Source organism: Protomyctophum bolini (genome assembly GCF_963924005.1).
Source record: "Protomyctophum bolini genome assembly, chromosome: 4".
NCBI classification, from domain to species: domain Eukaryota; kingdom Metazoa; phylum Chordata; class Actinopteri; order Myctophiformes; family Myctophidae; genus Protomyctophum; species Protomyctophum bolini.
This window is the reverse complement of record NC_137865.1, coordinates 25,347,676-25,363,780: the sequence shown is the minus strand read 5'-3', so window position 1 is coordinate 25,363,780 and position 16,105 is coordinate 25,347,676. Positions and strand designations below refer to the sequence as shown.

At 42.8% G+C, this 16,105-nt stretch overlaps 2 protein-coding genes across 6 annotated transcripts in view; both read left to right on the top strand.

Moving 5' to 3' along the window:
* The window catches only part of banp (BTG3 associated nuclear protein), a 46,850-nt gene extending 37,315 nt beyond the window's left edge, over positions 1 to 9,535 (top strand). For all 4 annotated transcript variants that reach the window (XM_080761774.1, XM_080761773.1, XM_080761772.1 and 1 more), the window contains exons 12-13: positions 4,555 to 4,692; positions 8,280 to 9,535. In XM_080761774.1, the coding sequence (XP_080617900.1) occupies positions 4,555 to 4,692; positions 8,280 to 8,396 (255 nt within the window). In that variant the 3' untranslated portion in view covers positions 8,397 to 9,535. The remainder of the gene's footprint in view (positions 1 to 4,554; positions 4,693 to 8,279) is intronic.
* Positions 9,536 to 15,750: 6,215 nt separating this feature from the next.
* The window catches only part of znf469 (zinc finger protein 469), a 259,292-nt gene continuing 258,937 nt past the window's right edge, over positions 15,751 to 16,105 (top strand). For both annotated transcript variants that reach the window (XM_080761755.1, XM_080761753.1), the window contains exon 1: positions 15,751 to 15,849. The gene's annotated coding sequence lies outside the window, so the exon portion shown is untranslated. The remainder of the gene's footprint in view (positions 15,850 to 16,105) is intronic.

Sequence of the window (16,105 nt, the reverse complement as noted above, 5' to 3'; positions counted from 1 at the left end):
GGAGGTGAATGGTACCTAAAGCACTTACGAACCACTGCACTAGCCATATTCTGACAGATTGAGCTCATTGTGTCAAATGCAATACACAAGGCTGTGTTTTAAAAAGAAATAGGTCATCCCAGCACTTGGAAGTCCAAAAGGAGTTAAGCATTCCAAGCAAAATTGTCAACTTGGCCTGGTCTGCTCAAAGACCCTCTCTGTTGTTTCTCACTCTCATCTACATGTTATTTTTATTAGCTGTAGGCCTACATGGAGGCATTATGCCAAGTTACGGGTCAATTTATGAACACTAAACTTTTCCCAAGCATTATGCCCTGTAACCTATAAGCAATTCACCCCATCACCTCCAAGCAATACTACAACTGCCTTCTTTCTCATACATCGCAAATCTTTACTTTTTGCATTGTTTACATCAATGTCCATGACTTTTTGCAACGTGATGTCTCCTAATTTGAGTGACAGGTAACTACAGCTTGTTCGAGTTTGGGGTGGGGTGGCCAGTTGGCTTTCACATAGTGTGTAGTAGAGTCTACTGTAGACCACTCAATACAAATCCTAGTATTACTCTTCTACCCATCAGCATGGTGCTTGGCTCATGGCGTGATGTTTGAGTTTACTCCTCAATCTGGGACAGTTCACTGTGGAGATATATAAGCCCAAAATGTCTTAATTTGTTCACTGTTGAGGTAACTGAAAAAAATAGAACTAATGGTTTATTTTTCCATAGCGCAAATAAAATGGCAAATCTTCCGAGCATACTTCTGTTTTCTTTGGTGACTGTAAAACTGGTGTTTCATTTTATGTGCTCAGTGTACACGTCTGCCTTGAGTGTGTTGCAGACAATCTTTCATTGTGTTTGATGGAACTGTGCTCGCAGGCAAAGTGTGTCAGTATTGGGCCCGGTTAGTGAGGACGAGTTGTCCTTAAAAGCAAGCCGTGGGACAGGATGTAGTTTGCGGAAGTTCCTGTGTAATCGCTGCAGAGATCTCACAAACCATTCCAAATGTGTAAATGCCTCCGTGTGCCTCTGTGCCGCTCCACACAGCTGAGAATGTGAGCTGCTCTCAAAAGGACGTTTTAGAATCTAATTGGACGAGTCACGAGACAAGTGTTTACTGTCTCACGTGTTGACCAGAGCATCCATTGAATCCCATTAAACACATTTAGATACACCATTTGGACCATAAAGGCACACCGTCATGCCTTAATGCCCATACAAATAAACACATCCACATTCTACGCAGATCCAGAAAAACACATGGCATAAGCCATTTATAAGCCTTATTAAGGAGACAGTGATCCAGAAGGGAGGTGAGCATGGATTCCTATGATGAAGGAAGAGCAAGACAGCTGTTTGTGTATCCGTCTGGATTTGTCAGAGTTGACCTCCTACCACGCACTGTTGGCATGAGCCATTTGTTTGTGCTTTGCTCAGCTGTCTGGTGACTTATCACACCTTGTAGTCATCAGGGCTAATGTTCCAATTGATCGGCATAAATAGTTCATCAAAGCGATGATTCATTTGTCCCTGTCCATACTAGCATTCCAGCACATTGAGGGTCTAGCTCGCCCAACCAACGCATCGCTTGTGCCTGATCGCATGTTGGTCTTCTGATCAGGCTGAGTCAGGGAGGCTTCGCATGCTAATAGCTTCCATCGGGGCTGGCTGGGCCCGTGATTTGGCGATGAGGCGGCAGACTGTGGTGAGGATGGCAAAGTCTTTTTAGATGTCGCGGCAAGCCGGCGGGCACCAGAGGGGGTTGGCTGAACTTTCAGGGCACGTCACCGAGTCTGAGCTTCAAAGCGAAGGTTGGGCCGACAGGGGGAGGGGAGTTTGGAAAGGTTAGGGGGCAACAAACAGCGTCTGTAATTGAGGTTTGTGAGGTTTGGGGGTTTTTTTCTCTCTTTTCTGCAGACTTGCATATTCTCCCCCCAAATTGAGAATGTCTGTTGAGCCTGTCCCCAGCTGGTCCAAGGGCTGAGGAGCCTACAAGAGGAGGGCTGGAGATGGACAGACTCCCGCATCACATGGCTGAGAGCGTGCACATAGATATAGGCACACACAGAGACGAGGCACATATGGAGCCCTCTAGGCACGAGACATAGGAGAGGATGGGGGAAAAATTTGCTTCAGACAGTACAGCCAGAGCCAGGGACCATGAGACTGGGAGAGAATACTCATTAAATGTTGGCATGGCTTTATTTCAAACCAGAAAAGGCTTACCCTTTGAGAAACTGAACTTATTTTGGGGGAAGCCTTGAACCACATTCACCATAATAGACCATAACTTCTGTGTGAGTGAAACAAGCTTGCACACAGACACAAAGCTGAGTGAATGTTTCCTTTCATTTGTCTTCCTGTGTGTCTGTATGGACGTTATGATTGTATGTTAGCTTGGCATGTCTTTGGCACAGTCTTGCATGTTCAGTGAACCAATTAGACAGCATTCCTTTGTGTGTGTGTGTGTGTGTGTGGGGGGGGGGGGGGGTACTTGTACAGCCATCTTTGTTTGTGAGAATCGGATGTCCTCACAAGGATAAAAAGATCAGGAATGCTATGGAAACAATAAATGTTTCTTGGTCATCACTTTTCAAGAGCTTGTTTTGGAATTAGGGTAGGGTTAGAATTAGTTAACACCCCGAACTTTGGTTATTTAATCCATTAAATCATAGCGCCCAGCGATTTATAGCAACGGAGCACATTTAGCGACGGACCAGGCGCTATCCCGGAAGTAGCTAGATGTAGCCAAAACACTCCCGAGGCGACCGACAACAACGGGAGGTATGATTCATTCTAACGTGACTAGCGACGGCACCGCGATGGGCCGTCTAACACACAATCTTGCTTAGAATTGGACGTTATGATTTAGATCAAGAGTTATTCACATTTTAAGATTTTCTGTCTCATCGGCTAAAATGGGAGGGAACATTTTCGATGACGTCCCACCGGAAAATAACATTGAATGTTGCGCAACAGACGCTCCCAGCCTGTGGAGCAATGCGATCGGTTTTGATATCAATAAATCTCCGTCTTTTTAACAATCTCCATCCTGAGTGCTGGGCGTTACTGATTGATTGAACGGAGAGACTCCTTGCCGCTTGGGGTGTTACGGTTAGGCATGTAAGGGTGTTGGTAAAGGTTGAAGAATGAAGGTACAGTAGTACAGCAGTACAATAATGTGTGTGTGAGCATGTTCATGACGAGGCATAATTTTTGTCTTCATATACGTTACGTACACTTCTCTCGTGTGTGTGTGTGTGTGTGTGTGTGTGTGTGTGTGTGTGTGTGTGTGTGTGTGTGTGTCCATGTATAGCAACAGCCCCTATTCACACAGTGGCCATGTTGGAATTTTGCATTGAAAAAACGGGGTGGCAAGTTGCCACCCTGCCATTAACTTCATGGCAAGATGGCTGCCATGTGAATATGGTCTATATATAAGTATGTCCCACAACACTACAGCTGTTCTGTGCTGTACTGTAATTAGTGCATTGGAACCATAGTGTTATGATGTTGCTTGGCTGACATTCAACAGTGTGGGGGTTGGATGGGCGATCCCTCATCTCTTCTTCTCGCCATGCTGTGCTAATAATTTTTCTTTTTCTCAGTAGGACTGAGATTAAATGAAATGAAACCTAATAAAACGGAGCCTCAACTGGCATATCAAGTTATGCAATTCAGGAAAACAAAACTCGTAAAAATATAATTGAGTGGAATGGACCGTAAAGTTTCTCTCCAACTTGATGTATAAACGGAGAGAGAGAAAGACCGAGAGGGATAGACTAGAGCAGCGGTTCCCAAACATGTTTGGCCTGTTACCTCCTGACCTAGCTGATGCACCCCTGCACATGGAAATATAAATTGCATAAGCTATGTAGGATCATACATTTCCTATTTATCATATGTACATATATGAATTATGAACCTGAATAGGGCTTATATATATGCAGCATAGGCTTGCAATATATTGGCATAATAATATTAATATATTTTAAATTAAACCATAGCACCACCATTCGCCTTTTCATGTCGTGCACCCCCTAGAAGAAGGTGCACCACAGTTTGGGGGGGGGGGGGGGATTCTTTATACCTCACTGTGATGAAGGTGCTGCATGCCGAAAATTGCCGATCTAGAAGCCTATCAAGCCACGTTGTGTAGATCGGCTATTTTCAGCATGTTACCTCTGTACGATAAATAGTATTGATTAGGCATTAGAGATACTACTGCACAACTCTTTCTAATACCAGAGTGTTTGTGTGTGTGTGTTTGTGTGCATTAGAAACTGGTCTTGTAGACTTTGGTGGAGGCTTTATATAATACAGCACGCCCTATATGTCATAAATGTGGTTTTGCAATGGAAGCACATTTCCATTGGAGTAAACACAGAGAATTGAATCAGACAACCAGTCTCCACGAAACATCATTTAATAACATTATTGGTAATGTACTGAATATGTGGTGAACAGACTCCCTCTCTCTCTCTCTCTCTCTCTCTCTCTCTCTCTCTCTCTCTCTCCCTCACAACGACCCACCCCCCCTTCTCTCTCCCCCTCAGGTTTTGCGTGGTGCTCAGCTGATAGCCGTGGCATCGGCTGACGGGTCAGGCACAGCAGTAGAAGGCAGCAACCTCCCCTCGGACATCCAGGTGCAATATGTCCAATTAGCCCCCGTCACTGATCACACTGCTGTACAGGTGAGACAGACATGCTGCACGCATGCACGCGCATGCACGCGCATGCACACACACACACACACACACACACACACACACACACACGCGCACACACGCATGTTCTCTCTCTGTCTCCCTCTCTCTCTCTCTCTCTCTCTCTCTCTCTGGTTCCGATATACATGTACATGTGCACAGACAAACACATGCAGATAGTTTGCTTTTGAGGAACATTCCAAGGGCCTGAGGATAAAAACCATTCCCTATGCTGAGGTGAAACAGGCCCTAGTACTAATCATCACCAATCACACCAATGGCTTTGTTTTTTAAGCTAACTATAATAAAATAGCTGAGCTCCCCGCCTTCCCCTCTTGCTTTATGTACCCACATTCCTAATCATTCTCTCATTGATGCCATTATAGAGAATCAAAGGCTATGTGGATATACATGTGTATGGTGCAAGCTCAGGCAGAGCAGGGGGCAGAGGGGCCTGCTGAGGAATGAAGCGCTTAAGCCAAATGATAACGGCCAAACGATGGCTAATATGTTTTATTAGTGTTTTATTAGTGTAACTGAAAAACACCCATGTTACAGAGATTAGAACCTGATGCCAAAAATGTATCCCTTGTACACAGTAAACTCCCGAACTCTAACTACACTCACTCACACTTACTTACTTATGGTTAAATTAACACTGAGGGTTTTAATGTGTACTCAACCTATAAGCACCTTTCTTTGTTAAAATTGCTTCAATGTCAAATGTATCTAATTATACAAGTTAAATGTAAATAAATATAACTACAGCCTAAAGCTATTAGTCGGGTTGTTTTTGTCTAAACTATGTTTAGGTTGTATTGCATGGTATCTATTTGCATTATTTGATGTGAATTAATTCTGTGAAGTCTGAAGAGGCAGGACTAAGCAAATCTAAACGTATTGCCTGGGTTATACATGGTTGTGCGCCATGTTGAGCACTGAAAATAGACAATCTACAAGCTCACAAGGGGTCACAGAGCGACTATTTTCGGTGCGCTACTCTAGCACGCAACTGAATTTAAATCACCCTAATCCTGTTATTAATGACATTGGAAGGATTTCATCACTGGGAGATAACAATCTCCATCGTTTTGCTCGGACAAGCAGCCAAAGACTTTGGGTCATTAGCACAGACACATGCCTGCAGTGCTGTTAGTTTATCCAAACTCATAATGATACCGACTGCTCTTTGTAACGTTTCATTGATAATTACCATCATGTTGAAATTGAGGCCAGCCGTTTTGCCAAACTACTTGCAGGAACAGGACTTGCCATTATTTCATGCTTACACTTAAACCAAATCCCAGTCAGTCACTGCGGTAGGTGTTTACTGTAAACATTCATTTAACAATATGTGGACAGAGTGGTAGAAGTGCTCTAAAACGAATCATAACTAGATTAGCTCTGAATCCCTTGATGGTGGAGTTTATTGAATGAGAGCCATGTGTCAAAAGAGGAAGGGTGCACAGCAGGGTGCTTTCAAGTGGTCAGCTTGTTACTGCCAGGAGAGTCGAAGAAGCTTTGTTCTTTCTTCTTTTGTTTTGACCAGCCTTTTGTTGCATGTCACATTTCTTCCATAATGTTTCCTTCTTCTGAAGTCGCATGCTGGGCGGCTGGGTACCCTCTATTCCCAGAGAGAGCAAAGGCATTCTTTTCTTGCTGCGCTAGTATAAACAGAAAAGATGTTAAAACCACTTGGCTCTTCAAATGATTTGTGGTTGTTCGTAAAAAAGGCAGCCCTGCACCAAAGTGGATCTCATTGCACAGTTTCTCAGTGTGACTGATGATCATACACACGTCTTGTCTCTGCGGCCGTGTAGGACAAGCAAATGGCCCTACTGACCAGCCACCCATCATGTTTTGGGGAGCTCCTGCTTAAGGCTGGCCTGTCGATAAGCTCTTGTTGTCCCTTTGTTTCCGCAGTGTTGTCTAGGTAATGGCTTTCTTCCTCTTGAGAACATGGGTGGAGAGCAGACATCCTATATTGATTAATCCCCATGGCGCCATATATAAAGCCAGAACCCCTGATGGGCTTGCTGTTGGGTTCTATCTCGTTCATTGCAGCAAGCAATCAGACCCTGTTTGTTTACCCTGCTGCTTTGTTTGAAGGGGTTTTAGGTCTCCGTTTTTTCCCCCCATAACGTTTGATTGAACACATTTATCTTGACAGAAATCAACAAAGTCCAGCGGGATCTGATCAATCAGCAGTGTACCGTTTCTGTGAGTGAAGTCAGCTCATATGGACGCTGCTGCGGGAGGAGGGAATGAAACCACTTGTAAACAATTTGATCTCTTCAGATCGAACAACACGTTTTTAATTGTGGTTTCAACAGTACGTCATTAGGCTCAGTTCCAAATGCTATAAAGGTTTTACACACTGAGGAAATAGGTTGGCAAGATGCAAAGAAACATGATGGTGCCCGTAGGTACTGTAGCATAAAAGCACCGCATCGAATGGGCCTACAGGAGAGTTGAGATGGAACAGATGAGACTGATGAGGTCTACCTGGGAGAGATTGTGTTAGAATCACTTGATTCTATGTTGTCATCAGTGCTCTCTAGTTCAAAGGTTACAGGAAGGATAGGGCAGATCTTTCCCATTTCTGAACAGTGTGGAATCAATCGAATCACTCTCATCTGCTTCCAAACATATGGGAGCATTTATACGGGCCCTTGAAAAATTACTTAGGCTTTTTATTTATTTATCTCACTGCAATTTTTCTTTTTTTACATTCTATTCATTTAATAGTTTCCATTACACAAACGAGATCGTACTCCACACAGACAAGAATATTTCCGCACAGGAAGTTGCGATGCTGTCCAGGCTGGGGCAGTAGCTGATGAAAAGTTTGTACTTGGCCCTGGTGCATGGTTCAGGCTCGGTTCAGGTCCGAGGCTGGCACCGGCTGCCACGGAGAGATACCATGTTACTAGGCACAGGCATTGCATGCGTTGCCAGCATGGCCTGCAGACGGCCCTCTGCCAAACGCAATGCAGAGCCGAGGCAAGTGATCAATGATCCGTCAGCGCTCCCACAACAAGAGAGCGAAAGCCAATACTGTGTGTGAGGCCTTACTTTCAACACAGCTGATTTGACTCATCAGTTTTCATGACCAAAAAAACATGCAAGGAAATCAAAGTCAGGTATTTGCTCCTTTTTCGAGCAGTGGTTACGTTGTGTCAGTTTCTTGTTTGTATCGTTGCATTGTGTGTGTTTGTGTCAGTGCAGCTGGGCTGTTGTGGAGTGACAGCACGCTGGGCCACAGGGAGGATTAAAAGCTGCAGGTGTGTTTGAGGGAACCTTTTGGCATGCTTGTGCAGGAAGGAGTGAGTCACTCTCCACGGTCATCTCCCAGGACTGAGTCATCTTTTAAATGGGCGTTGCCCTCTCTATACCTCCCTTTTTATGGGAGATTAAAAGACTTTGTGATAGAGTTACAAATCACAGATAGAGCGTCTAGTCCCGACTCTCTCGCTAATCATGGCACTGTACTTTTGCACTCGACCCCCCCCCCCTTTCCTCCTTCTCTTCTCTCCCTCCCCCTCTCTCCTTCCTCCTTGTCTTATGTCTCCCAGGCTGCAGAGTTGGATCAAGGCCTGCAGGGGGACATGGAGGTGAAGGAGGCCATTCAGGGAGCTATCCATGGGGAGAATGGGGAGGTCGTCCAGATTGTCACCTCTGTTGCCACCTGAAAGCCCGGTCTGATATTGTCTTGCTGACCTCAGCTCAGTCTTACCTGTCCTATACCCTGGCAGTATCCACACACAAAAAAACTAAAGTCTGTACAAAAGAGCGGAGGTCAACAAATGAATCACAGACTTCGACATCCAGACAGCAAGCTAACAATTACAGAGACTTCTTTTGTAAACAAACATGGAAGGATGATGATCGAATCCAGTGGGGTGGCACCTCATTGTATTGGTTATTCTGAGCAATTAACTCCATTCATTGCTGACCAGCTGTCGACAGTGCGGAAATGCGCACAGGGAACTTAAAAAGACCAGGATGTTCTAGAATCAACTGTGGTTCTTCTGTTGTTTCCATCACCAGAATGACCTGGCCCACAGCAGCATACACTGAGGAATTCAACCCCACTCACAGAGGACACTGCTTAGGCAGTACATCAGCCCACCACCTCATCAGCAGCACACACGCCTGTTTACATCAACTTTGGAAAAGAGTATCGCTATTAGGAATTAAGCTAGTTTGGCTAGCAACTCACGAAAAACCCTAAGGGTTCAAGACAAATCCCATCTAAAACTTTTTCTAGTTGTTGGACTGCAAAAGCAAGTAGAATTGGCTGAAGGATGCCATATAGGCCATGGCCACGGCCACATGCTCCCTCAGTTTGGCTTATTTTGTGAAAGAACAGTTTATTTATTTCATACAGTATGTAATGAAAAAAAATATGATTAAGTTAATTACTTCCATGGACTTAAATGCATTGTTTTATTTTTCCTCAGCATTTGGCCCTCAAAAATACACCAAATGCCAAGCGGATTTATCCCTAAAATGACAATATTCCAGGCCTGGTTTCCTATTACTCTCAAGTTCCAGAGCCTTTCCTCTCAGACAATGAATCCAGCCTTTATTAGCTTTTTTTACATATTGGTTTAGCAACTTAGCTGCTGTTTGTTTCATTTACATAATTGTAAATTGCAGAAATTGTTGTGGAATGTTTTTCACTGGAGATGGAAGATCTTGAAATAGAATGAGATGATGCCAGTGGTTGACAGAACATGTTACTTGTAGAATACAAGGAAAACCCTTAAGTTGTTACCCTCCCACTGTGTCTGTCAAAGATGCATTCATGTGAATAAAAATATTTTGTGGTGGCCATAAAAGTGTGTTTTTCGTTTTGCTCGGTTAATGTATTTCCCTTCCTCTTTGCCTTAAACAGTGGTCGTGAAATGGCTTCAAAGTCTTCAAGACAAGAACTTCTTTCATTTGCTCGAACTAGACTAGAAAAAGGGGGTGTAAGTGATATTGTTTTGTTAAAATACATGGCTCTATTATTATAGCTGGTCTTTTGGGCATTTTAGTAGACAGAAAATACATATTCAGGTTGGGATTCGGGATAGCAATTTCATCAGGAGAGAGAACTCAGTGAAATTTGAAGTGATGATTTTTTTAGAAAGCAGTCAAAATCGTAGATCACACAAAATAGCCAAACCTGATAAATCATTTCTCTCTCCTGGTTGGATGAAAATGGTATATACTATAGCAATGATTACTATCAGAATATAAAGCTGAAAGCCTTTGGGTCAAAAGGACCAATCGAAATACACCAGATATAGAGCGTCGCAGTCCCGCCCCCTTTCAGAACGACGAGTGGCCCAGGAAATGAATCCCAATGCATTTTTCCCATAGGCATTTCAAAACGTATTTATTTAAAGACCTTTTAAGCGTCGTACGAAGCCAACTCTTGTCGTGACAAATCATGACAACACACACAATATTTTGGACCAAACAAATAATTACAAAGAAGAAAAAAAACGTGTTGTAACCTGCCGTTTTTCTCTACTTTCTAATTCTTTGTTTGGCCCGAGAAATTGTGTTTGTTGTCATGATTTGTCATGACAAGAGTTGGCTTTGTCCGCGGCGTAAACTTCTTTAAAAAAATACTTTCTGAAAAGTCTTTGAGGAAAATGAACGGGGATTTATTTTCCGGGTCTCTTGAGGGGGCGGGACTGCGACGCTCTATAGTGACATCACAATATCATCCCCTCCCCCTTTATCATACAACAACAGCTGTGGATGCGGCTTCAGTTCAGGTGGATTACCACCCACCTGAAAACAGTAACAAACTCTTTTCCAAGAAGCCCCCGCGAAAAGTGAAGAACGGCGAGTTGGAATTGGGGCGAGCAGTCTCGTATTCCTGAAAACCAGGCATAATTAATGAACTGGTGGGTGAGGCTACATAACATCTTTTTTATCACTTTTTGTACAGTTTTTTTGTAGTTAAATCTTTCTCCTAGTATAATCATATAGTACCTGATGATGTTTTAGGGGGGAAAGAAATCACGGCATTCCCTCTTTAAGTAAGACCATTTGGGGTTGTGTTCAGTTTCATCATCAACTGATGTAAACAAGGCTGTTTAACTGTTAATTTGTAGTTGTGGGACCCTGGGATAAAATGTATGTCAAATGGATAGCTGGAAGGATGCGAAAAGAACAATGGCTTAAAATAGATGATAGATTATGTGTACATAATTATTAATTTATTATTAATAATTGAGTAAGTCCATCATTTATTCTGACCCCTCCCTGAAAAGGCCTATCTGTCCTGACCCCATATCCATAATTTACACATGGATAATTAGTGTGGATTTAAGACTGTTATTTGTCTCAGGATAGATAGATACATACACAGTCTTACACATAGATTATGTGTAACAATCAATAGCATTTCAATACTGCACTTTGCTTTATCTCCCGAAGTTCAAGCACAACACCAAATTAGTGTTAATGTTTCTTCAATAACTGGAAGTCTGGAGAGTGCCTGATAATGTCTATTTTAAGTAATGAAAGAGTGATGTTGCAGTGATGATGAATATCTGAATATCTCTGAGTCAAGTGAGGAAGAGATAAATGAGACTCTCTGGAGCTCTTTGTTAGTTTGGGAAAGTTTCTCACACGTAGAATGATGTAATAGTGTATTTTGGAGTGGTGGCAAGAACCAGTCGACAAATTGAACTCGAAAAAACAACATACAAGATCTCTGCTGCTTCCTTTGGTTCGCTCTCTGTCTCGGTTGCTCTCTCAGACTCCTTTGTACTGCCTCTTCTCCCCATCTCTCTCACTCAACTCTTTTCCTCTCTGTCGCCCACTCTTCCTATCCTTTCCCTCCCTTCCTCTCCCACACCAGAGATGCAAGGATTTCAGCAACTAGAAAGGCGTGTTGATTTACTCTCTCCAAATACACATGTAATCTGTTAACCCCATTCAAATTTATTTTACAGTACACTGCAAAATCCTGACAGTTATTCAACTCTGAGAGTATAGTAAAATGGTTCAATTTGTAGAGAATCACTGGTCAACAGGGTCAGTGCATTAAATTCTACATCCCTGTCCTGTAAAACTTTGTCACTCTAGCGTAAATGTATATTGTTGATATGGACAACTTTTGTCTCCCATACAGACCTGTGTTAAATCTTGTACTCTTCGACTTATCTCCTCTTAAAGAGAAGGAAACAGCTCCTGGTTGTAACAGCTCCGTCTCTTCACTTTTACTACCCTGGGCGCTGTCCAGCACCAGGGGTTGTTGCCATAGCAACTGGCACTCTGGCAGACCGCCTGACATAGCCTGTTGAAAACAGGATGAATAATGATAGATGGAGAGATGAGATTGTTTGGAAGAAGAATGCATATGTTGGGGAGGAGTAGTGGAGTGATGGACAGAGACCAGATAGAGGGGGAGAGTGAATCTCTCAGCAGCTTTGTGATCCTGTATTAACCGTGGGCCTGCATGCTCGCATCCAACCAACCCACTGCTCTGCTCAATTCCTGCCTGTCTGTTGTTCACATACAATAGATGGTTTGCTGTGGGACTTTTTACAATGCTCAAAGGGTTGCCATGGGATGTGTGTCTAGTGTGCATATTTTCTGTAATAAAAAAGTGTTTTAGAAATGTCCAAAGACAAATTCTCTCCAGGATCATAAATCAGCAAATTGGTAATCTTTGGAAAGGGAAGCTCCCTTGAGTCAGGATGCGCTTGCCTTTGGCCAGTAGGCTAAAGCACTGGGGTCACAGTTGACACAGTTATGTGTGCACATTTTCGCAGGATTCGTTTTATGTCTTTGACGACATGAAGAATATTTTGGAGGTCCTTGACCTTGGACTAGTGTGCAAGGTAACGGGTTCCCCTTAGAATAGAGCTCCAGTCTTTGACGGCGATAATGTAATTTGCATCACTAGAATGATGGCTGCATGTGATATTGTATAGTAGGGGTTGACTGGGTACAACAACAACCCATGAGCCAGAAAAAGGCAAGCTGAGCTGCAAGGCTTGGTTGTTAAATGCAACTTTATATTGAAAGGAACTGGGTATTGGTTGTTTTGGGTGTTTATGCTCCAAAAACCACATTCTAGGAATGTATTTTAGTGCTCTAGGTCACTCAATAAAAAATGGAAAGCTCTTATAATGACTTTCCTGGGGTCTACACTACTGTCAATGTGTCTAACTTGTCATCCTCACTCCCCAAGTCCCCTTGCCCTGTTTTCCAGGATTTATTTGTACATTCATTGTTCCAGATATGTCGTCATCATACCCTGGTGAATGAAACAATGACAGCTAGCGTTGTGAAAGGACAGGTGATCTATGAATTGATATAGTGCTCAATGGTGTGCGTCCGATGATCAAGGAGAATGGTCTCATTTAATTATGCAGCCCTTTTTCAGGGCAATGAATAGTCACTACGGTGCTGTAAGTGATATTCACTGCCTTATACTCGGGGGCAGGCCCGTATTAACCCTGTGTGGTGCCCCGGTGCACCTCAAGTTGAAGCCACATGTCTGTATAGTTAAACCCATGGTAAAAGCATAGACATAAAAAGGTAGACGCCTCTTCCGGCTCTGGGGCACGTGTCAAAATTGAAGGCACAATTTTCCAGAGATTCTTTGTGAAGCATAGCGGAAGCATGAGCGCAAGCTTGTCAAGCTTCCGAGTGCGTCACAGAAGTCCCGGAAAAGTCGCGTTGTGATTGGCCAGTAGTCACTTGAGTGGCAGCGAGAGACATGGAGGTGTCGCAATGTCGCATGGACAGCGACACAGCGTGCCTTCAGCAAAGCTTAATTCCAAACATCGATAGGGTTGCGGCAAGACCCGCTCTGCAGCACTGTTTAATGCAATTTATTTATGCACGCATGCATAAGTATTTTTTGTTGAATTACTGATAACAATGCATATGACGGTATAGACTCTATGGTCCACCCTAATTCTAATGCTGGGACAGATGGCTTCTAGCTCTCAAATGAAACGCAGACCAGCCTCTCCTCTGTAGTGAAAATCGAAAGAACGTTTTACCTACTCACCAATACAAAGACGGGTTGTGTCATTAGAAAGCCTATACTTTCCTCCTTAGTGGATGAACTCTGAGCCCCCCCCCCCCCCCACCACTGTATAAAATGCACTTTTTGGCCAGAATGGGATTTCTTTCACTATGAGGTTTTCTCTTGGCGATATTGGTAGAGAGCGCAGTGGAGTAGCTAAAAGTATTTTTTTTTCTATGGAAAAAATCCCTTTCTGGCCAAAAGTTTTCAATCATTTGAGAGCTAGAAGCCATCGGTCCCATAGCCTAAATGCAATGCAGAATTGAGCATTAGGTCGATGGACCAGCTGAGCTAGGGATTTTCATGATTCTGAATCCATTCCAAGCATTAGTTTTGCACGAAAAACTCTCCTTGGGCTAAATTTGGCCAAGGAGCCAGTTGCCCAAATGTGATGCCCGAAGTGGCTATATGTCCGTTTTTAGCCCAAGCAGTGGATTCAGAATCATGAAAACCCCCATAGTTTAGTAGTTTGACACATAACTTGCTTCTAAGCATAATTCAAATTAGATTATTTTTTGCCTTATTATTTTGCCTTATAGGTTTTATTATGATACTCCAACTTTCAACCCCATGATCCACAATTGATATAATACTATTCCCTTGTGCAAGCAGAACGTGCAAGTAAAGTTGTTTGTCCGGTCCTCCGATGCGTGTGCCGTGGCTGCATGATTTGAGAGTGACGTAATGAAGATATGTACCAATGCCAGGGTATAACTGGCTCTCGATGGTGACGTAATATTACATACATGTATACATAGAGGCATTACCTTTAATCCACCCGACACTGAAACTGTATTACATCACCATCGAAAGCCAGTACCCTGGCATTGGTACATATATTCATTACGTCACTCTCAGAATCATGCAGCCACGGCATACGCATAAAACAACCCAAGTAAGCCAGAAAAAGGCAAGCTGAGCTGCAAGGCTTGGTTGTTAAATGCAACTTTATATTGAAAGGAACTGGGTATTGGTTGTTTTGGGTGTTTATGCTCCAAAAACCACATTCTAGGAATGTATTTTAGTGCTCTAGGTCACTTAATAAAAAATGGAAAGCTCTTATAATGACTTTCCTGGGGTCTACACTACTGTCACTACATTTTTTCCTCCAAAAATTAGGAAAATAGCTAAACCTAATAATTCAATATTTCAAACGTTCTTTCACAGAGAAGCTGAGATTTGACAGTTTGTAGCGGTCGACCGCGCAATCTTGTGTGCAACAAGCAAGTATGCACTCGACAGAGTGCAGTTCTAGTTTTAATGTTATTTGGATGAACCTAAGGATCATAAATAACCTTGGATGATTACTACTTTTGCAATTTATTTTGGGCCACACCCCTTTTTGGCTTAGATCCACTTTCCTATAAAGGAAAAATGGTATGCCGATAAATGATCTCTCCTAGATTCGATGAATGTGATGATGTGTCACACCCGAAAAAAAATTTTGGTTTTAGAAACTACGAAAGAAGATAGGCTTAACCTTTTAAACAAAACTCGTTTTGTTTTTAAGTTAACCACACAATATCACTTACAAGGCAAAAGCACCTTTAATAACAAATAACATATGGGCAAGTCAAAACTAAATGTTAACTTAGAATGAATAGGCCTACTGAACTTGTTCAAGTCTTCGCTTTAATTCTCGCAGATACACAGATTTAAACAAGAGTTCAATTGGCTAACACGGCATAATTGTTAATTAAGTGCATTCATGTAGCTCTAGCTGCTCCATTGACTTGATATTTATAGGCCTACACACACGCACAAAAACAAAGCAGAATTCTGCAGGAAAACAGCGCATAACAGAAACCGATATAGTTTAATCTTAAGCAGCACTGAATAACTTGATTCTATATAGATTAAACTATAAGGGCAATATAGCTTGTAAGCAATAGCATACGTTTGCTAAGGGGAGGGCGCTCACAGCTGGGGGAGCGCACAGATGGAAGAGGAGCGATGCGCTGATCCAGTGCAGTGATTCAAACAACATGTACTCTACTATTGTTTCCCGGTCTACTACGCTTCTGCAAACAAAGTTACGAGAGATGACAACGCTTATCTTCGTTTGAAGGTTCGTTCATATGTTCGTGTCGATGGTAAGTTCAGCCTTTATCGTTCAGAACTATTATTGCACGCTCAATTTCATTGAAATGTCTACTTGGCTGCACTTTGATTACGCCAATGTCCTGAAGGTGAACTTGAGACGTGATGACGTTGGTGAAACTGCTTTTGCATACATCTGCGGCTGACGTTTTCTATCACCTCGTGTGCATCTGGCTGTTAAATTGCATCGAAATTGATGATGAGGCATGTAGCGCCGCTAATTATAAACTGGTTAGCATAGATTGTGTA